This window comes from Streptopelia decaocto (genome assembly GCF_964273445.1).
Source record: "Streptopelia decaocto genome assembly, chromosome: 1".
Taxonomy (NCBI): domain Eukaryota; kingdom Metazoa; phylum Chordata; class Aves; order Columbiformes; family Columbidae; genus Streptopelia; species Streptopelia decaocto.
Genome location: NC_138663.1, coordinates 204,597,886 through 204,619,761, shown reverse-complemented (window position 1 = coordinate 204,619,761; position 21,876 = coordinate 204,597,886). Strand labels below are relative to the sequence as shown.

General features: G+C 37.0%; 1 protein-coding gene across 6 annotated transcripts in view; it reads left to right on the top strand.

Moving 5' to 3' along the window:
• DLG2 (discs large MAGUK scaffold protein 2) overlaps positions 1-21,876 on the top strand; it is an 895,217-nt gene that overhangs the window by 470,522 nt on the left and 402,819 nt on the right. For all 6 annotated transcript variants that reach the window (XM_082046221.1, XM_082046225.1, XM_082046223.1 and 3 more), the window contains one exon: positions 2,498-2,551. In XM_082046221.1, coding sequence (XP_081902347.1) covers positions 2,498-2,551 — 54 coding nt within the window. The remainder of the gene's footprint in view (positions 1-2,497; positions 2,552-21,876) is intronic.

Genomic DNA, 21,876 nt, shown 5'->3' with positions numbered 1-21,876 from the left:
TCAAAAGAATCTAGAAACTTTTTTTGTGTGCATTTCTTAATTTATGCACAGTTGGAAGTATTCTTGATGAGCTGATGAACGGCTGTGCTAGATTTGTCAGTGTTCTCTCTAAGAAGTGAATAGATATCTGGCTAACTTTTTTGAGAATTCGATGAATCAGTGTATATGACGTGTTTTTAAGTCAGGATAGATACAGACACATCATCCTGGAAGGCAAAATCCTTCTGACTCCCCGTTGCTACTGATCTCCTCTTGACCTATGCCTTGAGTAACTTCACAGTGATAACAGGACTATTTTGATGCTATTGTGTACTCCACGACTAGTGCTATATTTAGGTCTCTCTCCAGTGGTTGCCTTCTCAACTCCACATAATTAAAGCCTCCTACTCTAAAGCATGAGATACAAACAGGACACAACTAATAAAAACAGCTCAATTTCCTGCACTTAAATGCAATGTTGTAGCTCAGGATGTCAGTGTTCTTCAAATTACCGTACGTTAGAGAGACTGAAGCAAAATGTTTGTATTAAATCAGTATTCCCATTAAAAAAAAGATAAAAATAAAAGTCACCACACAGATTTGCTGCCCCACAAATGCGCACACACATACACATGTGAACAGAAGGAACAGAAAATAAAAATACACTTATTATATTAGTTGTGAGTGAAGAGTTATAGTCAGTATATCCATCTGAAACTATTGCTCTGTGAATTTTCTCACACCTATCTGCCTGAACAGTGGCAGAAAATCATCATTTTGATAGCTGAAGGTCAACTCTTCCAATCAGTCAAGAATACAGTAAGCACCAGGTTAAAATGAACTCTGAAAGATATTCTTGCATGGGTGCCAATTCTTTACAGGCTCTGTGGGAAGATCAGGCAGGGAAGGATCACACTATTCAAAGGAGCAGCTTAAATGCTCGGACTTTTGCTGTGGAAGGGCTGATGGGCCAAGTGGGAACCTGGGGGCCAGGAGTAGGTAAGAAGCTCACAAATTGAAACATCCTGGTGGGTGCCTCCTGGAAACCTTGTCAAGGCTCGTGAAGGACATAGGGTAAATTGTGTGACTTGTCAACCTGACAACTTTCTGTGATGAGATGAGTAGCTCTGTGGATGAGGGGAAATCAGTAGGTGTCTTTTGCCTCGATTTTGTTTCTCTGAACAAATAATTATCTTACAATAACTACGCCAAACTTGGAAAGAAACTGTGGCATCCTCAAAGCATGTGAATTGCTGTACTAAAGTTAGTTTGGGTTACTTTACTTAGGTTTTGATATCCTGCAGTGAATATTTGGCAATAGACATACAATCAGTGTTTTCAGTAGTTCTGTAATCATCTCTGCCATGCACAAAGAGACTCTGTGGTCTATACAGCTTTGAAGTACAGACAGTCATTCATTGGCTAATGCACAATGTAGATAAATAGAGCAAATGAGCTACTGTGCTAGGCATGACTACATTCATCAGACCACTACAATGGCTGAAGAGTCTTTGCTGACCAAGTAGGCATCAGGCAAACAGAGAACAGGTACTCTCCATCACTTTTTATACTACACTGACTACATGTTGATCCTTCTCCTCCTGAGTCCTTGAGCTATTATAGAATCACAGATTGGCTGGGGTTGAAAGGGACCTCTGGAGATCATCCAGTTCAACCCACCTGCTAAACCAGGTTCACTTGGAGTAGATCACACAGGAAGGTGTCCAGGAGGGTTTTTGAATGTCTCCAGAGAAGGAGACTCCAAACATCTCCCCCTTCCTTCATCTTCCCACACCTTTTATATTGAGCATGACCACATTGTATGGAATAACCCTTTGGCCAGTTGGGGTCAGCTGTCCCAGCCATGCTCCCTCCCAGCTTCTCATACACCTGGTATGACGTGAAAGGCTGAGAGGTCCCTGACTACTTATCAACTACCAAAGCATCAGTGTCTTATCAACATTATTCTCATTCTAAATCTGAAACACAGCGTTATAACAACTAGTCAGAAAAAAATTACCTCTATCTCAGTTGAAACCAGGACACATAAATATCATAGTATATGTGCATATACAGGTACTACATACTGATAAGTAGTGCAAACAAAAAAATGTTGGGGTTTATCATCTTGGTTTTGCTCAAACACAAAAAGTAGATTTGTAAGGTAAGGGCACCTGAAATCCTCACCCCCAAGGTTGCCTAATTGTAAGCTGAATAAATCATATTTCTTATAGTTCTATTACAAATGAATGACTAGTTATTATATATTCAGGATGTGATCCAAAGACTAATGAAATTGAAAAGAAGGACCACAGTGAGCTCTGATTTGGAGGCTGAGAATCTATTTCCTTCAACATTAATTGATTGAACAGTACTCAAAGTTACGTACTGCTGTACAATATAAATTCAAAGGGAAGACAGGCTTTTAAACTTTTAATTTAATGTATCTTTATGAGCATTTCAATATGAATGAATTTCATATATTTACATTTATTTTCTCTCCTTTTTCCTCTTTCAGGCAAGCCCTGCACCTATAATTGTCAACACAGACACCTTGGACACAATCCCTTATGTAAGTAATATTTTTTAATAATATATAGAAATTGTTTATTTTCCCACAGCAATTCTATTCAGTATCACGTAGAAGTTATAAACAAATCTTACAACTAATCATGTCTTTTACAGTTACATGGTTAATTCTTTTCTAGAAGAAGAAATCAGGAATGATAATTGCACTCAGATGAATTATAGCATATTATATTCACATAATTTGTAGTTTAGACTTCAACATGTAAACTGTAGCTTACTAAAGATGGCCTTTCTTTGAAAAAAACCCTGTGATTTCATTAAGCCTTTCCCCCTTACCAGTAATATGTAGTGTGAATATTTCCTTTCAGAACAGCATGCAACCTCCTAACTTATTAAGAAGATATCTAGAAGCACACTGTATTAGCAAAGTGGTGCAAACAGCTCTTCTTTTGTCTGTATTCCTTTTGCAGAGGAAAGCTGATAATGATAAATAACAGCACAAACTAGATGACTCCGTGTTTTCATATTAATATCTCTTCATTTTTTTTTGACTTCTACAAAAAGAATTTTACTCTAAAATAAATGAATGTTTTTATTAGAGTTTAAAAGATCTGCTTTTCTACAAGCATTTGATATTGTTGTTATTTTAGACTGAAAAAGCAACTATAGTTGAAAAAAGGAGAGACAGAGAAAGATAAAGTGAATACATAACAGGGTAAGAGGCTTAAATGACCAGAAGCAAGAAAAGCAAGAAGTAAGAAGCTAGCCAGCCAGTATATAACCTTTCTCTTTGCATGCCCTTAGTTATCTTTCTGAAGCTCCTGATTAACGTCTCTCATTCATCATGTTTTGTCCACATCTGTTTCTTATTATACAAATGCATAAGCCTAATTATTTATCCACCTACACCAATCATATTGCTGCGTTGTGCCTTCCAGAAGACTATTGATGAGGAAGTTTAATAGGGTTGTCCTGGCCAGCTTGTTTTTTTTCTGAAAATTCATAAAACTTAGAAATTACCATGCAGAGCACATGTAAAGATCAGAACCAAGAGCAATTTAGAAGAATGACACTGCTGTAAAGCAGAAGAGAATTAAATCCCTTGTTGGGAATTTCAGCCATTGGGAAGGGTGGAAAAGTTAAATAAAATTATTCTTTTCATTTACATTCAGCTTTATTAAAAGACTTCCTATCATTTCTAAGTCTGTTTTCCTTCCTAACATCAGAACCATCTGCTCTGGTCTCACTTTCAACAAGTCTGGCTTTTCTTCTGTTTTAATGAGACGTTTTACACTTAGTGTTCTCTAGGTCTACGAAGAGGGACATTGTGAGCCCCCGTTCTCATTTCCAGTCTTGGACCTGTGCCCAGGATACTCTACAGCTATGGTGTTAGAATTCCTAAATACAGATGCAATTACCCTAGTGACAAGATGTTCAATCAATATGATTTATTCCCATAACACATTCTAGCAATACTTATACACTTTTGTACCACTTTTATACTACTGTTCCTTTCTCTTAAAAAAAAGGAAAAATGACAAAGCACATTCAAGAGAAATATTGACAGTAGAACTAAAAGGTTCCTGTGGGCTGTTTCAGTCTCCAATACATGATTTGAACTAGATAAATAAACAGAAGGTGCTTGCTGTAAAAATAGACAGTTCTGAATTAGACACCTTGATCTTACCTGGTGCATGGGAAGAGTCATGTCTCTCAAATATGTCACACAGCATAGCTACCAAAGAGGGACTTATTTTGACTATCAAATAACAAATATCAAGGTGAAGCATATGTGCTGGGTGCAGGCAAAAACAGGGCATGAGATCTTTGCTTTACACATAGGCATTTCTTTCTCATCAGGATTTGATTGCTTGAACATTTTCCAAAATTAGACAGATAGACTAACATATGGAAAAATGATCTCTCCCTCCATCCTAATATATCAGAGAGTGGGCTAGGAAACCTGTGTTCTCTTTCCTGCTCCCAAGACTAGTTCAGTTTAGGTTAGTTTGGTTTCATTTTGTGGTATTTCCTCCTAGGAAAGTGCTGTAGTCACCGCGCCAGATACATGTTTGATTGTGTGTGCATCTCCTCCTAGCGCAGGGAACCTTTCAAAAACAGGTTTGCAAACAGCATGTGGTGTGTTGACTCTGGCCAATAGCCAAAGATTCTTCTCACTCCCCTTTCCTGTGCTTCAGTGAGAAAATGGAAGGAAATCGAGAAAAGTTGTATATTGAGATAATGACAATTAAACAGGGAAAACAAAAGCTGCATGGGCAGGCAAGGCAGAACAAGGAATTCACTTACTACTTCCCATTGTCAGGCAGATAAAATCACAGAATAATTTTGGTTTGAAAAGACCTTTAACGTCATCAAGTCCAACCATTAACCCAATACTGGCACGAAACCATGTCCCAAAGAACCTCATCTCTACATCTGTTAAACCCCTCCAGGGATGGTGACTCCACCACTGCCCTGGGGAGCCTGTTCCAATGCCTGACAACCCTTTCCAGGAAGAAATTTTTCCTGGAAAGCAAGGTTTCATCATGTGTAGCAGTTACTTGGGAACACAAATGCCATAACCGTGAATCTTTTCCCTTTCTTCTTTCTCTGAGCCCTTATTGCTTAGCATGACATCATATGGCATAAAATACCCCTTTAGTCTGTTGGGGTCAGCTGTTCTGACTGGGTCCTCTCCCAACGCTTTACCCATCCCCAGTCAACTCGCTGTTGGGGGACAAAGGGCAAAATGAGAAAGAGAGAAAGCCTTGACATTGCAAGTGCTCTTCAGCAGCAGCCAAAACATTGGTGTGCTACCAACACTGTTCCAGCCACAAATCAAACCATAGAGTTGTATGCCACTGTGAAGAAAACTAACTGCATCCCAGGCAGACCCAGTGCAGACTAGAATACCATGTGGGGCCTGTAACACTGTGGGTTATTTTGGGGGCTTTGTCTCTCAAATATTTGGAAAGGCAGGGGAAAATCTTCCAAACTGGATGAACTATGTGTGTGATAATGCAACCATCATGATGTCATTTATCTTACAGGAAACATAATTTAGCAGATATGTCCTAAAATGTTTTTTGTTGTTTTTTTTTTTAATTTTGTTTTGGTTTTTTGGTTTGGTTTGGTTTGGTTTTTTTTTAGACATGTCAGTTCAGAGAGATAACAGAAAGCTGGATTTAATTATTATTTTGAATTAGGAACATGAGTCAAGCACCTGCCTTTTCAGCACTGTTAGGACTTTCAGACATGCCTGGAGGAAGACTGTAAATGCCTAGGAACATCTCTGGCGAATGCTTAAGTGTCCTCAGAGTTAGCTAGATATTTACTAAAGCTTCAGAAAGGTGTCATTCTTTTAGTTACCATGAAAAAATATCTAATACTATAGGGACAAATTTGTCTTTATCAAAAATACTACACACTAGTGAAGTAACACCTTAAATTCCAAATTCAAATTAATTAATAGCAGTGCATATGGATCCTGAATTTGGCAGGAATATAGATGAGATATTGAAATTTCCATTACATAACATTCAGGGGTATAAAGTCTTTCAGTTTCACCAATTCACCTTGTAGAATCTTCCTATTTACCATTTTGGCTGTGTGTGAATAGTTTCAAGTTAAGTTTAGATGTCCACCTGCTTCCATTGATTTGTAACTAAGGATGACTGTATAGAATTGTGGAGTCACAGAATGTCCTGAGCTGGAAGGGACTCACAATGATCATTAAGTCCAACTCCTGTCCCTGCACAGGACAACCCCACAGTTCACACCGTGTGTCTGAGGACGTTGTCCAGTCTCTTCTTGAACACTGTCAGGCTTGGGGCCGTGACACCTCCCTGGGGAGCCTGTTCCAGTGTCCAGCACCCTCTGGGTGAAGAACCTTTTCCTAATGTCCAACCTAAACCTCCCCTGGCACATCTTCCTGCCATTCCCTCAGGTTCTGTCACTGGTCACTAAAGAGAAGGATCGGAGAAGTCAAGTTCAGCTGTGATATTTTCTGTCCAAAGCTGAAAGCAGTCATGATGTAAGTGGGCATAGTGTAGCTGATCCTCTCTCATACCTGTAGCAAATCTAAAACACCCAGAAGTGTTAACCTTCAGAGCCTGAGTCATCTTAGATCCATGCTATCCAGCTCCTCTTCAAGCCTCAAAGCACACTTAGAGTCCAGGAATCCTCCTGTGGGAGGAACAGGCAGAAATGTTTAAAATTTACAAATTGGACAGTGTTTCCTATGATCACATACTTTTTCTACTATCTTGGTTTTCTCTAGTCTTAGATGCTTGTCCTTTCATTCTTCCATTTGAATGTGCCTTTCACAAATCTCAGTACCACTTCTAATTTAACTTGTTAAATAAAATTAAAATACAAGTGGATATATATAGAAGTGATACTTCTTATGAAAATTTGACATACTAGTTTTTGATTTCTGACCGTTGGGGTTTTCTAAAATGCTTTTCATGACAACTACTGTTGTTTGCTCTTGTTTTTGAAAAAAAAAAAAAAAAAAGCTACTTTAAAGAAATAAAAATATATTTCTTTTTCTTTTATGAAAATCTATTTTTTCTCAAATAACTGATTTACATTGTTTCACAATAACAAAGTAATCTATTTTATGCCTTATTTTCAAATTTTAAACACAGGAATAAGTCTAAATTTGTAAATGTTGGTGAATCAAAATGGTTTTACTTATCTCTGACATTAGTAGCCACAACTGACAGCCTGATACATCCCTAAATAAGGTCAGGCTATTTTTAATATTGTTGCATACCAGATGGAGACTTTCCATGATTTCGTTCAGCTGTTGGCTCAGCAGTGCGAGAAACCTATCTCGTTGTTTTATTTATGTGATGTACCTTCAATGCATTTCCATTTCAATGGCTTCTCTGCTCATCCTCTTTTCCATCTTCCTCCAAAAATTCCTGAGTGTTTTCAAAGGGAAGGGGCCTCGCAGCAATTATTAACATTCACAAAACATTTTCAAATGTAATGCATCCACTGGTCCAACAGAATGAAATTTCCTTTTTACAGTTGGTATACAACTGTTAAGCTGCATGATTAGTCTCATTAATATTCTAATGATTTAAATTCATGTAATTAAATCCTTTGGTACTGTGGACATTCTTCAAACCTTTCAACTCAATAGTGTGGAAAAAAAATATCATCCTGTGAGGGATTGTTTTTATCAGTGTGCTTTTCTGACATGAGATAAAACAAAAGGCCACATTCTGTTACACTGTGTGTTATTCCTTGTAATTTGGGCCTGCAGTGTATAACAGGAGAAACAGCTAATTAGCTTTGTTTCTAGGTTCAGTGGCTTGACAACTTTGGCTTGCCAAGCTTTGGTGGAAATAAATTTGATAAGGAGCTTCGATGGTACAAAACGAATTATTCTGTGGCATTTTAAGCACAATTAAACATTTGTGGGTGTTTGTTTGTTCTGTATTCTTTGACTGTAAATTTTAGATCTTTTTGTATAATGAGAAGCATTAATTTAATAACATATGAATCATCTTAGTTTCTCTGTTGTACAGAATAAGCTTCATTTATTTCTTTTTTCGTTTCCAAAATGCTGTATAGTTAAGTTAAAAGTAGCTAGAAGTCTGGATTTGCTGCAACACTTTCAGAAATTGATGGGAATCTCCCTGTTTATTTAATGATGGAATTTCTTTTTTTCCTTTCAGCTTAACTAAACATTAATTAATTAATCAATTAAGTTCACTCAGGTACTGTGGTTGTTCCCTTCCTCCTTCTGTCTTGTCACAGTGCTGAGATCTAGGGTATACGTACTTTATTCTTCTTTTGGTCCCAATGAATTCCTCGTATTTCTTCAATCTCCCATTGTTCTTCCAAATTATTATTATTTTTGTTACTCTTATTACTGTTTCTCTGTCATCTCAGTCAGCCAGCACACCTGGATTTTGCACATTAGAAGAAGGTGCATAAAGACTTAAACGAAGGGTGTGAAGAAAAATAAATTCTTCCTCTTCTGACTGTAAAAAGAATGGGGAAAATTTTCAAATTTCTAAGAGACAGTCACTACTCTAAAGGCTTTTATTGGATAATATGAATGTAGGTCGCAGCCTAGACCTAAGGAAGTAAACTAGAGGAGGGAGGTGACATTATGTATTTCTACAATAAAGCATAAATAATGTGGCACTACATATTGAATATGAAGTGTCATATATAACCAGCACTGATGAGCAAATTTTTCAAGGCAGTGGTAAGAGAGGATTAAAAAGAATTTATTGTCTTAAAGAGTATGATCTGGATTTATACAAAAAGTAAGGAGCTCTTGGAGCTGGGATTTTTTTATTAATAAATGTATTAACATATATAAAAATATCAACATATAATTATATATGTATCTATCTTCCCATTTACTTCACTTCAGAATAAATTTGTTGCTTCTTTCTTAATTAGTTTGATCATAGTCTTGAAAGTCAGATTGCACATCTTATTATCTTGAAGGACTCTTCTATTTTCCAGGTTGTTAAACACCAGTTTTGTTTGCTTGTTGTTTATACTCACCTTTCAGTCTGCCAGTTAATGTGGATTACAATGGAAAGGCAAAATCTGGTAGAGCTCTGTGTAGCTTGTAAAAGCTGCATTGGTTTGGCTTCTCTGTATCACAGCAGTGATGTCTGCCCTGGCAATCACTGCTGTGTTCTGCATGTCATCATTTCTGCAGTGGGATAAGAGCTTTTTCGTTGATCGCACAAGTATTGACAACATTGATTCAAATCATGTTTATAAAATATTTTGAGGTGAAAAAAGTGCAACATAACACAAGTCTAATTAACTAACATAAAACAATTCCCCTTAATCCTGCAAAAATAGAAAAAACTTAGTCCTGCCATCTGATGACTTAAATGGATTTTAGTATGATGGATAACAGAAAAATACATTGTTGCTGTCCAAAACCCAAAGCAAAAGTACAAAATGGATCTTATGAATCTGATTGATTTTGCCTCTGTTTCATATACAATGTTTTTCTTTCTAAAAATCAATATATTTCAAATGTTTTATTTTAAAATATATTGTTTTAGAAAGAAACCTCCTTACAAAAGGGGCCAAGGTGATTTTGAAGTAAAAATGTAATTGTTTTCCTGGATTTCTCTTTTGAATTCTGGATAAAATTTTGAATATTTAAACCTCATCAAAGACATAATTTTTACCTAGGGAAAAAACAATATTTTACAGTAAAATAGCTTCAAAATTTGGGGCTGATTTCTTTTATTCTCCTCAGGAATGAGCATTACTTTGCATATTTGAGTGCTATGTATCATCTTACACAAAGAAATCTGAAGAAAACCTTCATTGTTTCTGAATGTGGGTAGAAATATCAACATCCTGTCAGTCCAACAAGTAAAAGCATCTGTTGGTCATGTATCTAATTATTCTTTCACACTTCTATTCTGCAAAATTATAATACTTTCAGTTTTCAGTTGCCTGTGAATAACCCTGGCCTTTAGATTCAGTCAAGAAATTCTTTCTACAGACATTGGATTGAAACATTCCCATTATCTTATTGAATTGTAAAGAGAGCACATCATACATTTGTCTGTGTCCCTCTGCTGCAGATGGACACACCATAGAAAATGTGTAATTCCTTGTACCTTTTGGATTTGGTCTCCTTAGAGTACACGTCCTTTAGCATTTTAGTCCAGATAATGCTTGAGAAGTGAATTCCCTGCATTTACCAGTCTTTAGTTCACAAACTGGAGCTTATAAAGATTTTCTGACAAAAAACTAAACATAGCAACAGGCTTCTGGATACCCTCAGGATGTTGGTCCTTTGAACCACACTGAGATAAACCCCCTGAAAGAGGCACTGTGCTTTGATTTTGTAGCCATTCCGCCCTGTGAGTCTATTCCTGTTGGGCTGCTCTTCTTGTCCTTGTAGCTTTTTCCATGGGGAAGCCAGCAAGGAACTGCTCTATAAGCTCTTTTTATCACCTTGAGAAACATCATATATATTTTCGTGGGTGTGGGGGTGTGTGTACATACCTCTCTTCTATGCCCAGCTATACTTCATTTGTAATTCGTACAAGATAATTTGTCCATGAGGTTGGTATGTGTTGCAGAACGCAAATTATGTCTGTTAGAGCTGTTTGAAGCGCTTGGAAATCTGAGTTAGCCTAGAACTGCATGGTCCAAACTGACCTAAATTAAATGCAGTCTGAATTAGTTTTCATCTTGCTCTCCCTGCCCTTAAGTTAGCTTTTGCTTTTGTGTCATTTTTGATATATTACACTACAGACCCACAGTTAACATTCCTGGATTTTGCAGCAGTAAGCTGAAATCAGTAAGGTCTGTGGGTTTGAAAGGATCCAGTGGTTAAGGTAACCTCTTGAAAACATGCTTTTATAGTACAATCCATGGTCTTAAGCCATCAAACTCATTGTCTTCCTTAAATATTTCTGTTCATTTTAGGTTTGGTTTGGTTTGGTTTTTCTTTTTTCTTTTTGCATAAAAGGCTTAACTGGACTATATATTTCAGAAATTGATAAAGCTAGTTTTCCACGATGATAGCTTTATTGTGAATGAGCAAAGCATAAGGACTACAAGTGAATAATTACTTATTTATAGACTTAATTTCTTCATTATTTGAGACAATGGCACTTCTAGGTAGTTTTCACTGTGTTAGCAAGGTGTAGAATTTAACTGAAAGCTGTTTTCAAAAGTGAAAGGAGAGTTAGCACAGATGTCATTATCTTCATAATTTCAATTATGCTAAAGGAGGAGCTTCCCTGTTCCATAAGACTTCATTTTAAAGGACTTCAGACCTGAGTTAGGCAAAATTTAGAGTACTGTTGTCAGAGACAGACCTATTCCTTTTACTTTGATAGCCTAAGAAGTAATGAGAATGCAACTGCTCAGTATTAAATAGAAAACTATTTTTGATGAAAAGTTGAAAATAAAAATACTGGCTTCATGTCTTATTGGAAATGGCAGGGCTTAATTTCTATGATGCTCAGTCCTTTAAGATGAGACACATCTGAAATTTGTTTTATGAGTACCCTTTGGAATTTTAAGGGTATTTATTTTTTATGTATGGTATTGATTGATGTTTTGCTTTGCAAACTAACTCTTAAAGTTCAGCCAAGGGAAGGTTGTTATCCTGGCAGTATGTAATGCAACATTAGTAATAACGTTGGATAGAAAAGTTTTCCTTACCTTATGATCTCTTACGTATTGCTCTTAACATTACCCACTGCAGTTTTTATGAGAGTTTTTTCACATTATATGTGTAAACTTTTAAAAAAAAATTAGAATAGCTGCAGTGTGTTCTCACTCTTTTCCTACAGCAACATATGTACATCTGAATGAACAAAATTTTGCTGTAATAAAAATGCAAAATTTAATAACTGAATTTAAATTTTCGTTGTCCCTCACTGTTAGCCAGGGATTAGCTGATCCATCATGTAACACTAACACACCTTCAGCACAGTTTCAGGAAATGTTCTGAAGCAAAGTCCCTGCTGTTGCAAGTTGTGAGTGTTGACTGTTTTGGAATGTGACTTATTTCTAATCCACATTTTACAATATAAAAACCCATGTTACTTTTAATGCAGTGATCTGGTGGATCAGCCACAATGGTAATAATATTTTTAATCAGTGTTTAGATGACCTAGCTTTCTGTATATAGTAGCAAACCCAAATATTCAACAGATAGTATCTGTTTTCCTGATCTTAAAAATCCCAGCTCTCATAATTTTCTACGAAAGATTGACTTGTTTGATAGTAATAGAAAGTAAAGATGCCTACATGAGATAAATTTCCACTTTGTGGAGTTTATTAATAAAAAGGAATGACAACTGAAGTGCAAATTTTGTATCTTACCTTATCATATTCCATCAGCTGCCAAGTAATTTCTGCCTGTAAACAGTTCTGCATGAAGATGGCAATAGTTTAAAACTCTGGATTATTTCTAGTCACAAATTATTTGTGCTGAATTTTTGATGGTTTATGAAGCTAGGCAGAAAACTTCACTTTGCTGGATTTTGTTGTGGTTGTCTCATTCTTTACACAGCTTAACCAAGCAGTAGTGCGATCATTACAAAATTAGTTGTGTATAATGTCCAAACTCAAGAGTTAGACTTTGCAAAGGTGATGAAAATGTGAGCATAGTACACTGGGTTTATCTGGAAGCTCTTGAGATTATAATAATTTTTCAAATAATGTGCAGGATACAAGTTTGATTAATCACTCTGATTTCACCATCATCTTTCTCTTTAGTAGAAGCAGATTGCTGTTATCTTAACAGTGCTCTTTCTTACTCTATAAATTATGAAAGTCTCCAACTGTCCATATGACCTCTTGTTATTCCCCCAGAGGAGGACAAACATACTTGCAGCTGGTGCTTTCAATACTGTTTTCTTTCTTTTTAGAGCCACCATGTATTACTTTAATTTGTTTATAAAACAAATTGGAGAAGCGCTCCTCTTCCATTCTCCAGGGATTTGATTTTCATGCAGAAGAAAACAAATATATTCCCCTTTTCATCTATCTTGACATTGTTGAAAGGTGTCAGTCTTTCAAAATAGGGACCAAACTCCAGGAGCCACTCTCATGACTTCAGGAGATTGATTTCATCAGTAAGACAGGTCAGTCTTTAGTGAGGACTGGGCATCCCAATTTCAGTTCCATGTCTCAAGGAACCTTATCTCTATATGCAAACCCATAGAAGAAAAATAAATGATTCTTGACTTTCTACCCCATTCTTGAATTCCATATATTTTTAATATTTTGCTGTACCTAAAAGCTAGTTAATTTATATTTTGTCAGCATTCCTCTACTTTAGTAAAGTTAAAGCTTTAATATTGTATATAGTTTTCCATCACATACCCTTTGAGTGCAGTTTCTTATATCCAGGTCTCTTTCTAGCCATTGTTCTTTCCCTGCCAATTCTTTGTAAAGAATGACTCAAAGAGATTATGAGAATAGCTTTTCCTGTCACATTTTTAATCTTTCTGCTATGGTGAAAATAGGAGATACATAGCAAAGAACATAAGCCTGCAAACGTAAGCAATTTTTTTTCTCAGTTTAGTCTTGCATTGTCTGTGATAGAGAAAAAAAATACTATATTTGCAATATGCATGCATGAATTATTACATGACATTAGGGGGTTGCTGAATTTGGTAGCCTGATAGAGGAGAGGCTGTTGCAACTCCATGCTGCAATGTCCAACCAGTAGCAAGGCTGTGTGTGTGTTTCCAGTCAGCACACACACAAACAGGACATGCGGACGCGTATACACACAGACACACAGACACGTAGATACACAAACACAAGGCTGAACAGAACACAGATGCAATCAGCACTCACACAAACAAAAGCACCACCAATGGCCTCATCGTGTCCATCCCAGTTGTCTTGGACTCCTTGTCCCTCCAAGTTGCCAGCTCTTCCAGTTGCCTCATGTGCACCCCCCCATTTACACACAGAATAGAGCACTCGTCACTGAAGAAAATAAATAGAGTTTAATAGAAGACAGGACAGATGATGCTCAGCAGATGCAGGACATGGACAGGGGAGTGCACTGACCATGTTTGCATGGTCCCAACCCCACAGGCATATGTCCCAACCCCACGGGCAGTGATACCTTTCCCAGTCTGTAAGGTGCTCTCCAGGTGACCCATGATGCTGGGTGTTACCTTTAGCCCATGGGGTTGAGGTTTCCCTGGGAAGGGACAGGTCTCCAATGGGGCTATAGGGGTGATGGGCTTTGATGGGCTGATGGGTCCTGTGATGAGCCTGGGAGCAGCCAGGCAGGTTGCCATCTGGGCTCCCTCACATGCAACTGACTCTTTCCGTTCTTTTCTAGGAGTGCAGATGAGCTTTTCTGACATACCTTGACAGATTCCAAATATTGGATTAAGCAGAAAAAAAAAAAAAAATCCTGAAAAATGACACATCCGCAGAGCATTAGAGGATGTACAGTGTAGTAAAGCCAAGGAATGGCTGTTTAGTGGCTTATGTATATTAGAGATCTGCTCAGGTGAAACTGCTTTAGCAGGTGGGTTGGAATAGATGATCTCTAGAGGTCCCTTCCAACCCCAATCATTCTGTGATTCTGTAATGTTCAGGACATACATTATACACAAATCTGCCTATGATGATCACTGACCACTAACTTTATTACATATTGATGAGATATGAAGAAGAATGTTTTCCACATCTCTTATAAACATCAGTTTATATGTGGAAATCATAGGCTTCATTATGTCAGGAAACCTATGGAGCACGTGCTAAAGATACTTCATATATTTGGTAAATCATGCTCTGCTTCTGAAAAGAGATGATGTAATACTTGACACTATAAAGTACTGTTGCATAACATCAAACATTTTCAAAGTATTTCTGTGTTGTAGTTGTGCATTTTAGTGTATCAAAAATAGTCTTATATTTTTTTCTGCCATAGGTTTTTTTCCAACACTGCCTTCCAAACCTGGGAACCTGAGGGAGCTTATTGTGCAGTGCAAGCTTTTTGTGCTTGTTTTAAAGAGCATTATGTGTCAGCATTTCTCTCAGACTTTTTCCTTAGTGCTTCTAAGCATCTGCACTGTTGTATGCAGTAGTTAATATGTAACCTTAAAAGCTTTATCTTTTTCTTTTTTTCTTTTTTTCTTTTTTTTTTTTTTCTTTTTCTACAGTACTGAGGCAATGTATAGACATAATTTAAAAAATAACATTCAGGTTCATCTCATAAGATTTCATCTTTGTATCAGAAATGAAACCGAAGATGGAATGAAGTGATTCTTCCCTTTCTCCTTAGATTTCAGTTGAAGAAATTTTTCTGGGAAACTGAAATTTCTCTCAAAATGATGCAAACTAATTTTTCTTACCAAGAAAGCAGAAAGGCATTTGAAGCAATTTACGGAGTTTTGGCTACGCTTAGGTTGTGATTGGTGACGATCAGTTGTGCTGTATTGGCTGCTTCTCAGGGTGTGCTCTATTACACTATTAATCCCTGTGAACAACAGTTACATCAGTTTTCTCTCCCTGAGCTTGTGAGAGGAAGCACAAAACCACTTTGATTTTGTCCTAGACACTCAGATTGTCTTTTTACTTTTTTTTTCCTTGCAGCAAAATTAATTGGGCATGAGGGAGCTGCTCTGCTATGCTTTTAGTTGTAGAGTGCAGAGGACTGTGGTTCTGTGGCTCCCTGGCCAGACATACACTAAAGTGTCTTCCAAGATTTTAAGGGAAACAGTGAACCTTTCTGCTGCTATAAAAATACTTGTAAAGCAAGTGATTCGTGCATAAGAATCTTGTCCTGTGGAATACATGAATATTTGTTTATAAATGTGCATACACTTTATTTATGTAAATATTACTCATTTTTTATTATTTGTGCAAGTACTTTTTTTTACCTTTTCAGGTCTTGCCCCTCATGCAGGTGTAAGTACAGCCACACATGATTAAATGTAACATCAGTTACAATAGTACAAGCCCAGTGACACCAGTGGGATTGCACCGGTGTTACTGAGAGTGCAGTTTAGCCTTCAGTACTTGTGCTGGAGTTAACAGACAAGAAGAAAAGAACCCAGAGGAATTCATTGATTGTGGTTTGTTCATAGGCAATGGGGTGAGAGAGCAAGGAAGGGATTATAAACTCTCAAATATAAACAAAGCTACTGGGAGACAATTTTAGGTACAAGGTATGAGTCAGAGTATGTTGTCATTTAACAAATTGCAAGAGATTAGACTATGCTGGTTGTATATTTATTTATTGAGGAAGTGGGGCATGCCCATTGTGTATGTTACATATATTTCATTATATGATTGCTACATAAACATGTCATGGATGTCAAAGAATGCAGTAAATTATTCTTCCTGCCTGGCCTAAAATCTTGCCAATTAGTATGTTATTGATTTCTCCCTAAAACTGAGAGAAAAATTTATCTTAAATGTTTAAATAAATCAAACTTAATCCACAGTTCATGTATTAATTTCTGCCTTTTAAACCTTCCAACTACAGTTACTGACCTTTTAAATAAAATCATGCAAATTACAGTATTAAACATTATTAAAATAACCTTGTAAGTCCCAAGATACAAATACTTCATAATCTTTGTTGATGAAATAAGGTCAATCAAGCAACAGCAGCTTTCTGGTTTTATGTATCTTGTACATAGAATGAGATACTACACAAGAAAATCGTGTCTAGAAATGTATGAACTGTTCAGACTGTTGAAAAGTTTGATGTATTTTCTTCTAAAACTGAAATGGACCAGAGATATAGGAACCTGACAAAAAGAGAATTTATGATAACTCATCTGTTAGGGTGTCAGCAATGGCAGAGGCACAGAAGAAAATGAAAGGCGGAGTGACTGGGAACTTCTGGAGCGGTACAGTAAATGACCTGAAATACACAAGAAAGAATGCACTTTTGTGGAAAGAAAAGACTGCATCCGTTTCTCTGGAATGCACAGTTTCAAATTCCTGCACCGATGTATACTATAAATTTAAGATGCAGAAATATAAGGATTTTATGTTTTGTTTTGTTTTGTTTTTTAAGATGCAAATCTTAACAGTCTCAAGTTTCTCTATGGTCAGTGGGCAAACAGAGGTTCCTCAAATGGCACTTTCATCCGAAGACTAAGGCACATGACATATATCACCCCTTCTTGATTCCTCTGTCCAGTACCTGTAAAATAAAAGCCTAGACAATGGCCTAACTTAGATTTCTACCTGTTAAATAGCTAATATCATGGCATAGGAGTTTCTTTTAGTGTAAGAGACAAGGCTGTAATTGCAAAAGCTGCAATTTGCATTCTTCCTCTTTTGTTGATATTAATTGTGTACAACTTGGAAGTGCTAGCTTAAACAGAATTTACACAGGGATGCAATTTCATTCCCATTTACTGTGAACCTCTTTCGAAATCGTGATCTCTGCTTTGATCTGCTCCATGGATTATGCCCATGGAACTGGCAGTTTTGTAATGGGTCTGCATTAGAGATATCAAGTGCTTACACTTACCAGCATATAGAAACTTTTCTTTTGTCGTGTATATGGACAACATCAGAATACAGACAAAACAAAGAGAAGATGAAGGAAAATTTGATGGCTTACATGGTGAAGAACAGAGTATTATCACATAATATGTAAGCTGCATGAAACAACATGAATACCTAGGAGGAGGGTATAAAGTTTTTTTTCTTTATGAAAAGGGTATACAGTTTTTCAGACTGTAGAAAATGTCAGATCTATGGAGATATAACAGCTACAAAGATCTAAATTGTTGCTGAATAGGAGAAAGTATTGTAAGGAGTGAGAGCAGCAAGTAGGGAAAACCAAAAGAGAATCCCTTATTTGGACGAGATTTTGAAACTATTCATTTTTTTTCCTCATATCCACTCTAAACCTCCATTGGTGCAACTTGAGGCCATTTCCTCTTGTCCCATCACTTGCTACTTGGGAGAAGAGACCAATCCCCTCCATGCTACAACCTCCTTTCAGGCAGTTGCAGACAGTGATAAGGTCTCCCCTCAGCCTCCTTTTCTCCAGGCTGAACAGCCCCATTTTCCTCAGCTGCTCCTCATAAGACCTGTATGAATACAACATGAACTCATGAATAATCCTTAGGATGAAGTGGGATGAGATAAAGTCTGTTTAATTCACTATGTATGTGTGTGCGCCTGCATCTGAGAGAAAATGTAAACAGCAGGTTTGGAGGTAGTAAGAAACAAGTAAAATATGAAAATCAGAGAAAGCAGTGGAGGCTGAGGTGCAGATATGAGAAGTTTCGACTAGTGCTAGGGGCTAGTGATTCACAAGAGACAGTGAAAACATTATTTTGTACTGAACAAGATTTAAAAAAATGAGGTATGGCAAGATAAAATTAGGGATTTGCGAATCTACTGGAGTTACAATGTTTACTTGCTAAATGGGTATTTTCTCCTTGAGAATGGAAACGAGAAAACCCAGGGTAAATGTGAAGGAGTAAGAAAGAGAGGATGAGTATGGTACACAAACAGTGAAGAAGGTTGACTTAAGATTAGATCTGGTGAACAATATAGGAAACATAAGAAGAAAAGAATGAGCAAAACCCACCCTTTTAGCAGGGTACAAGTTGATCAAGACTGTGCTGCAGATCTTTACAGGTGTTGATCAAGGGCTGGATTTGGCTTCTTGGAGCTCTGTTAGTTGTGTGTTGAGGGTGATATCTTTTCTAAAGGATGTACACTGACGGGTGGTCAAGTGCCCTGTAGGTGTCTGTGGAAGGATCCACAAATCAGGGGCACATATACTGTAAGACCTAATCCTGATAAAATATAAATTTTATTTCAAAACTGGTCTTCCACTTTCGCACAAGAAGAGTTGTACTATGACAAGAAAGTTTTAGGTTATGGTAAATTTTAATTCAAAGATCTTGACATATTTTCCTTGTTTCTTAAAGTAAATATGGGTTAAAGGAAGTGGGCTTAGTTATGGACTGCGATTAAAAATAAATGTGCGGTATCTTATTTAAAAAGCCCATAAAATGCACTCACTCAGACAGAGAAGACTAGCATGAAAAAACTTTCTGGCAGCCTCTTTAGTGTAGTTTTAAAATACAAAAGCATCATATTTGAATTAGAGAACACAGGAGACTGTTTTCTATTGTTTGTATGCAGCGAGAAAGAAAGCTTCTAATACTCTTGAAAACAATATCCAAAGGACATCAGCAGGTTTCCTTTGAAAATTAATGAAGAAATCATCTAAATCTGGAGATGGCAAAGGGCTAAATAAGGATAACTCTTTTGTCTGCTGATAAAACAGAAATCATGAAGGGCTACTTAAATCTTATACTCATTGAATTACTCAAATGACCTTGATTTTTCTGAAATGTAAAATGGACCATCTTAATTATGCAGCGAATTTGACATTTTTAAAGGAAAATATATCCTAGGGTTACTTGTACAAGAAGAATTTGGCAACCGTGTATTCTGATGAGGTATGGGTGGTTAGGCAGTGGGTGAAACTATCCAGCCAAAATAATAAAATTCTCATGTTAAGTGAAAATCAGTGGCAGGGTAGTTATCTTCCTATGTGTATGATAATGGAAGTAGAAGCAGCAGTCTTCTTTCTTGAAGACAGCTGAAAAACAATATCCAATTAAATATAATTAAAATGGGGTTTGTTTGCAATAAAATTCTACAGATGTTGTATTTTTTTAGTCAAAGTAGTCTCTTCTTGAAAATAAGACTAAGCATAACAAACAACTCTAATGAGAAGTTTCATTTGAAATAATAGGTACAGTGGTTTAAAAATATTACAGTTGTATAAATTGTGTTTTGATGCTGTTGGTGCCACAATCATAATACAGTTCTTATCATTAAAATTCATATGATGACATCTTTATCTTATTGAGTGGGTGGATGCAGTTGTAGATGTGTAGAAATATAGCATGCAAGAATTAGGCAGTGCTTACTTGTTTGAGTGTAAACAGGTCTATCAAATCAAGTGACTGCAGAAGTATAAAAAGAGAAAAAACATATCGGTAGAAATCTTAACAAAATGAAAGAGTATGTGAAAATTCAAAACCCAACAGAATGGTTTTCTCAAGGATTTTAGGAATCTATCATAATCTGTAGAACTGATTTTCATTAAGGGACTTACTCAGCTGCTTATCTCGTCCTTAAACTGCACTAAATGCGAGAAACTTCCTGCAAAGTCAGAGTAAAATTGTAAGTTTGTCAGGTGTTTATTTTGGTCTTCTGTGTGCTGTGCTTTATTTCAGGTTTTTCACAAAATACCATATAAAAAACTCTTTTTACCTGTTTCTTATTTCTCATTTTTTGGAAAGAAAATGTCACTTGAAGATGACAAGTACTTTCTTCTTAGAAAGATAAATAAACTCTAGTAGTGATTAGAGCATCACCAGGAAATCTGTCTTGAATGCTGGAATCTAGATAGTTACCATACACTACATATTTTTCTTAAAAGACATTTTCTTCTCAAACATTTGGAAGTCTTCTAGTACAACAGGTGCAGCTGTAAATCAAAGGTAACTTTTACCACATCTTTGTAAGTAGTTATTTTAAACATTGGATCTTAACTGGATTATGGTAACTTATTCTACAGAAGCTGTAAGTTCATCACACTCCATATCATGAATATATGTAAGGTCAGGAGACTGAGTAGCCTTCTTCCATCTGATGTGTATGTCAGTGATGCTGCTCTTGAACAGCAGCGCAACAAAGGCCCTCCAAGTTATCTAAACATTTCATGCAGACCTCTTCTTCATGTAGCACTTACACATTTTGTCCTGGTCAACAGTATCTTTTTTCTGCTGCTGGATGTAAAATATGTTCCTGGATGAGACACATTTTAATTCCAGATTCTGTGTTTTCAAGAAAGGACGTGGTTGTTTGCATCCTCCCATGGACCTCATCCTGTTCACCTGTTTCTTCTGGCAGAGTCCTCTAGGCCTACTATTGTCACAGGTGTTGTTGAGCACTCTTTCTCCAAAGAGGGGACATCGATGTCCTGAATAAGAAACGAAAGTAAACAGCAATGTATCTTGGCAGCGAATAGAAATGTATCTTGGCTTTGAGCTTTAGGAGAAGGGGACAGACTGAGTTGTTCCTTGAAGACATCCTAACCCGTCAGGCTTGTGGGAGCAGTTGCTGGATATCAAGCCATGCATGTGCTGCCAGTTACAGGTGCAGACAAGCCCAAAAAGGCAATCAGAAAAGCTGCTAAACCAGAGATCTGGCCTTTCACTGCTATATAATTATGAAAAACATATGGCAGCCCTTAATTAGAAGTTTGGTACCAGTCTACAGTTAGGAGTAATGCAGAGAAAACATATTTAAGCCAAGTGCTCACCAAACCTAACACATCTTTTTTAGGGTGTTCTTGTATGTAGTGAAAGGAAACCTCAAGGGGACAACTTATCTAACCTACCTGAGATTTCTAGTGTAGGATGAAATGAGTTGAGACCTGGAAACACAGAATCACAAAAATGTCAGGGACTGGAAGGGACCTCAAAAGCTCACCCAGTCCAATCCCCCTGCCGGAGCAGGAACGCCCAGATGAGGTTACACAGGAAGGTGTCCAGGCGGGTTTTGAATGTCTGCAGAGTAGGAGACTCCACAACCTCCCTGGGCAGCCTGTTCCAGGCTCTGTCACCCTCACTGAAAAGAAGCTTCTTCTCATTTTTAAGTGGAACTTCTTGTGTTCCTGGGTTGTTCCAGGAACAACCTGGGGTTGTTCCTGCCCAGATGCAAGACCCTACACTTGCACTTGTTATATTGCATTAAATTTTTCCCCTGCCCAACTCTCCAGCCTGTCCAGGTCTCGCTGGATGGCAGTTTCTTTTCACTGAGTATAAAGAGAGCTAGATGACAACCTCTAGACATGAGGAA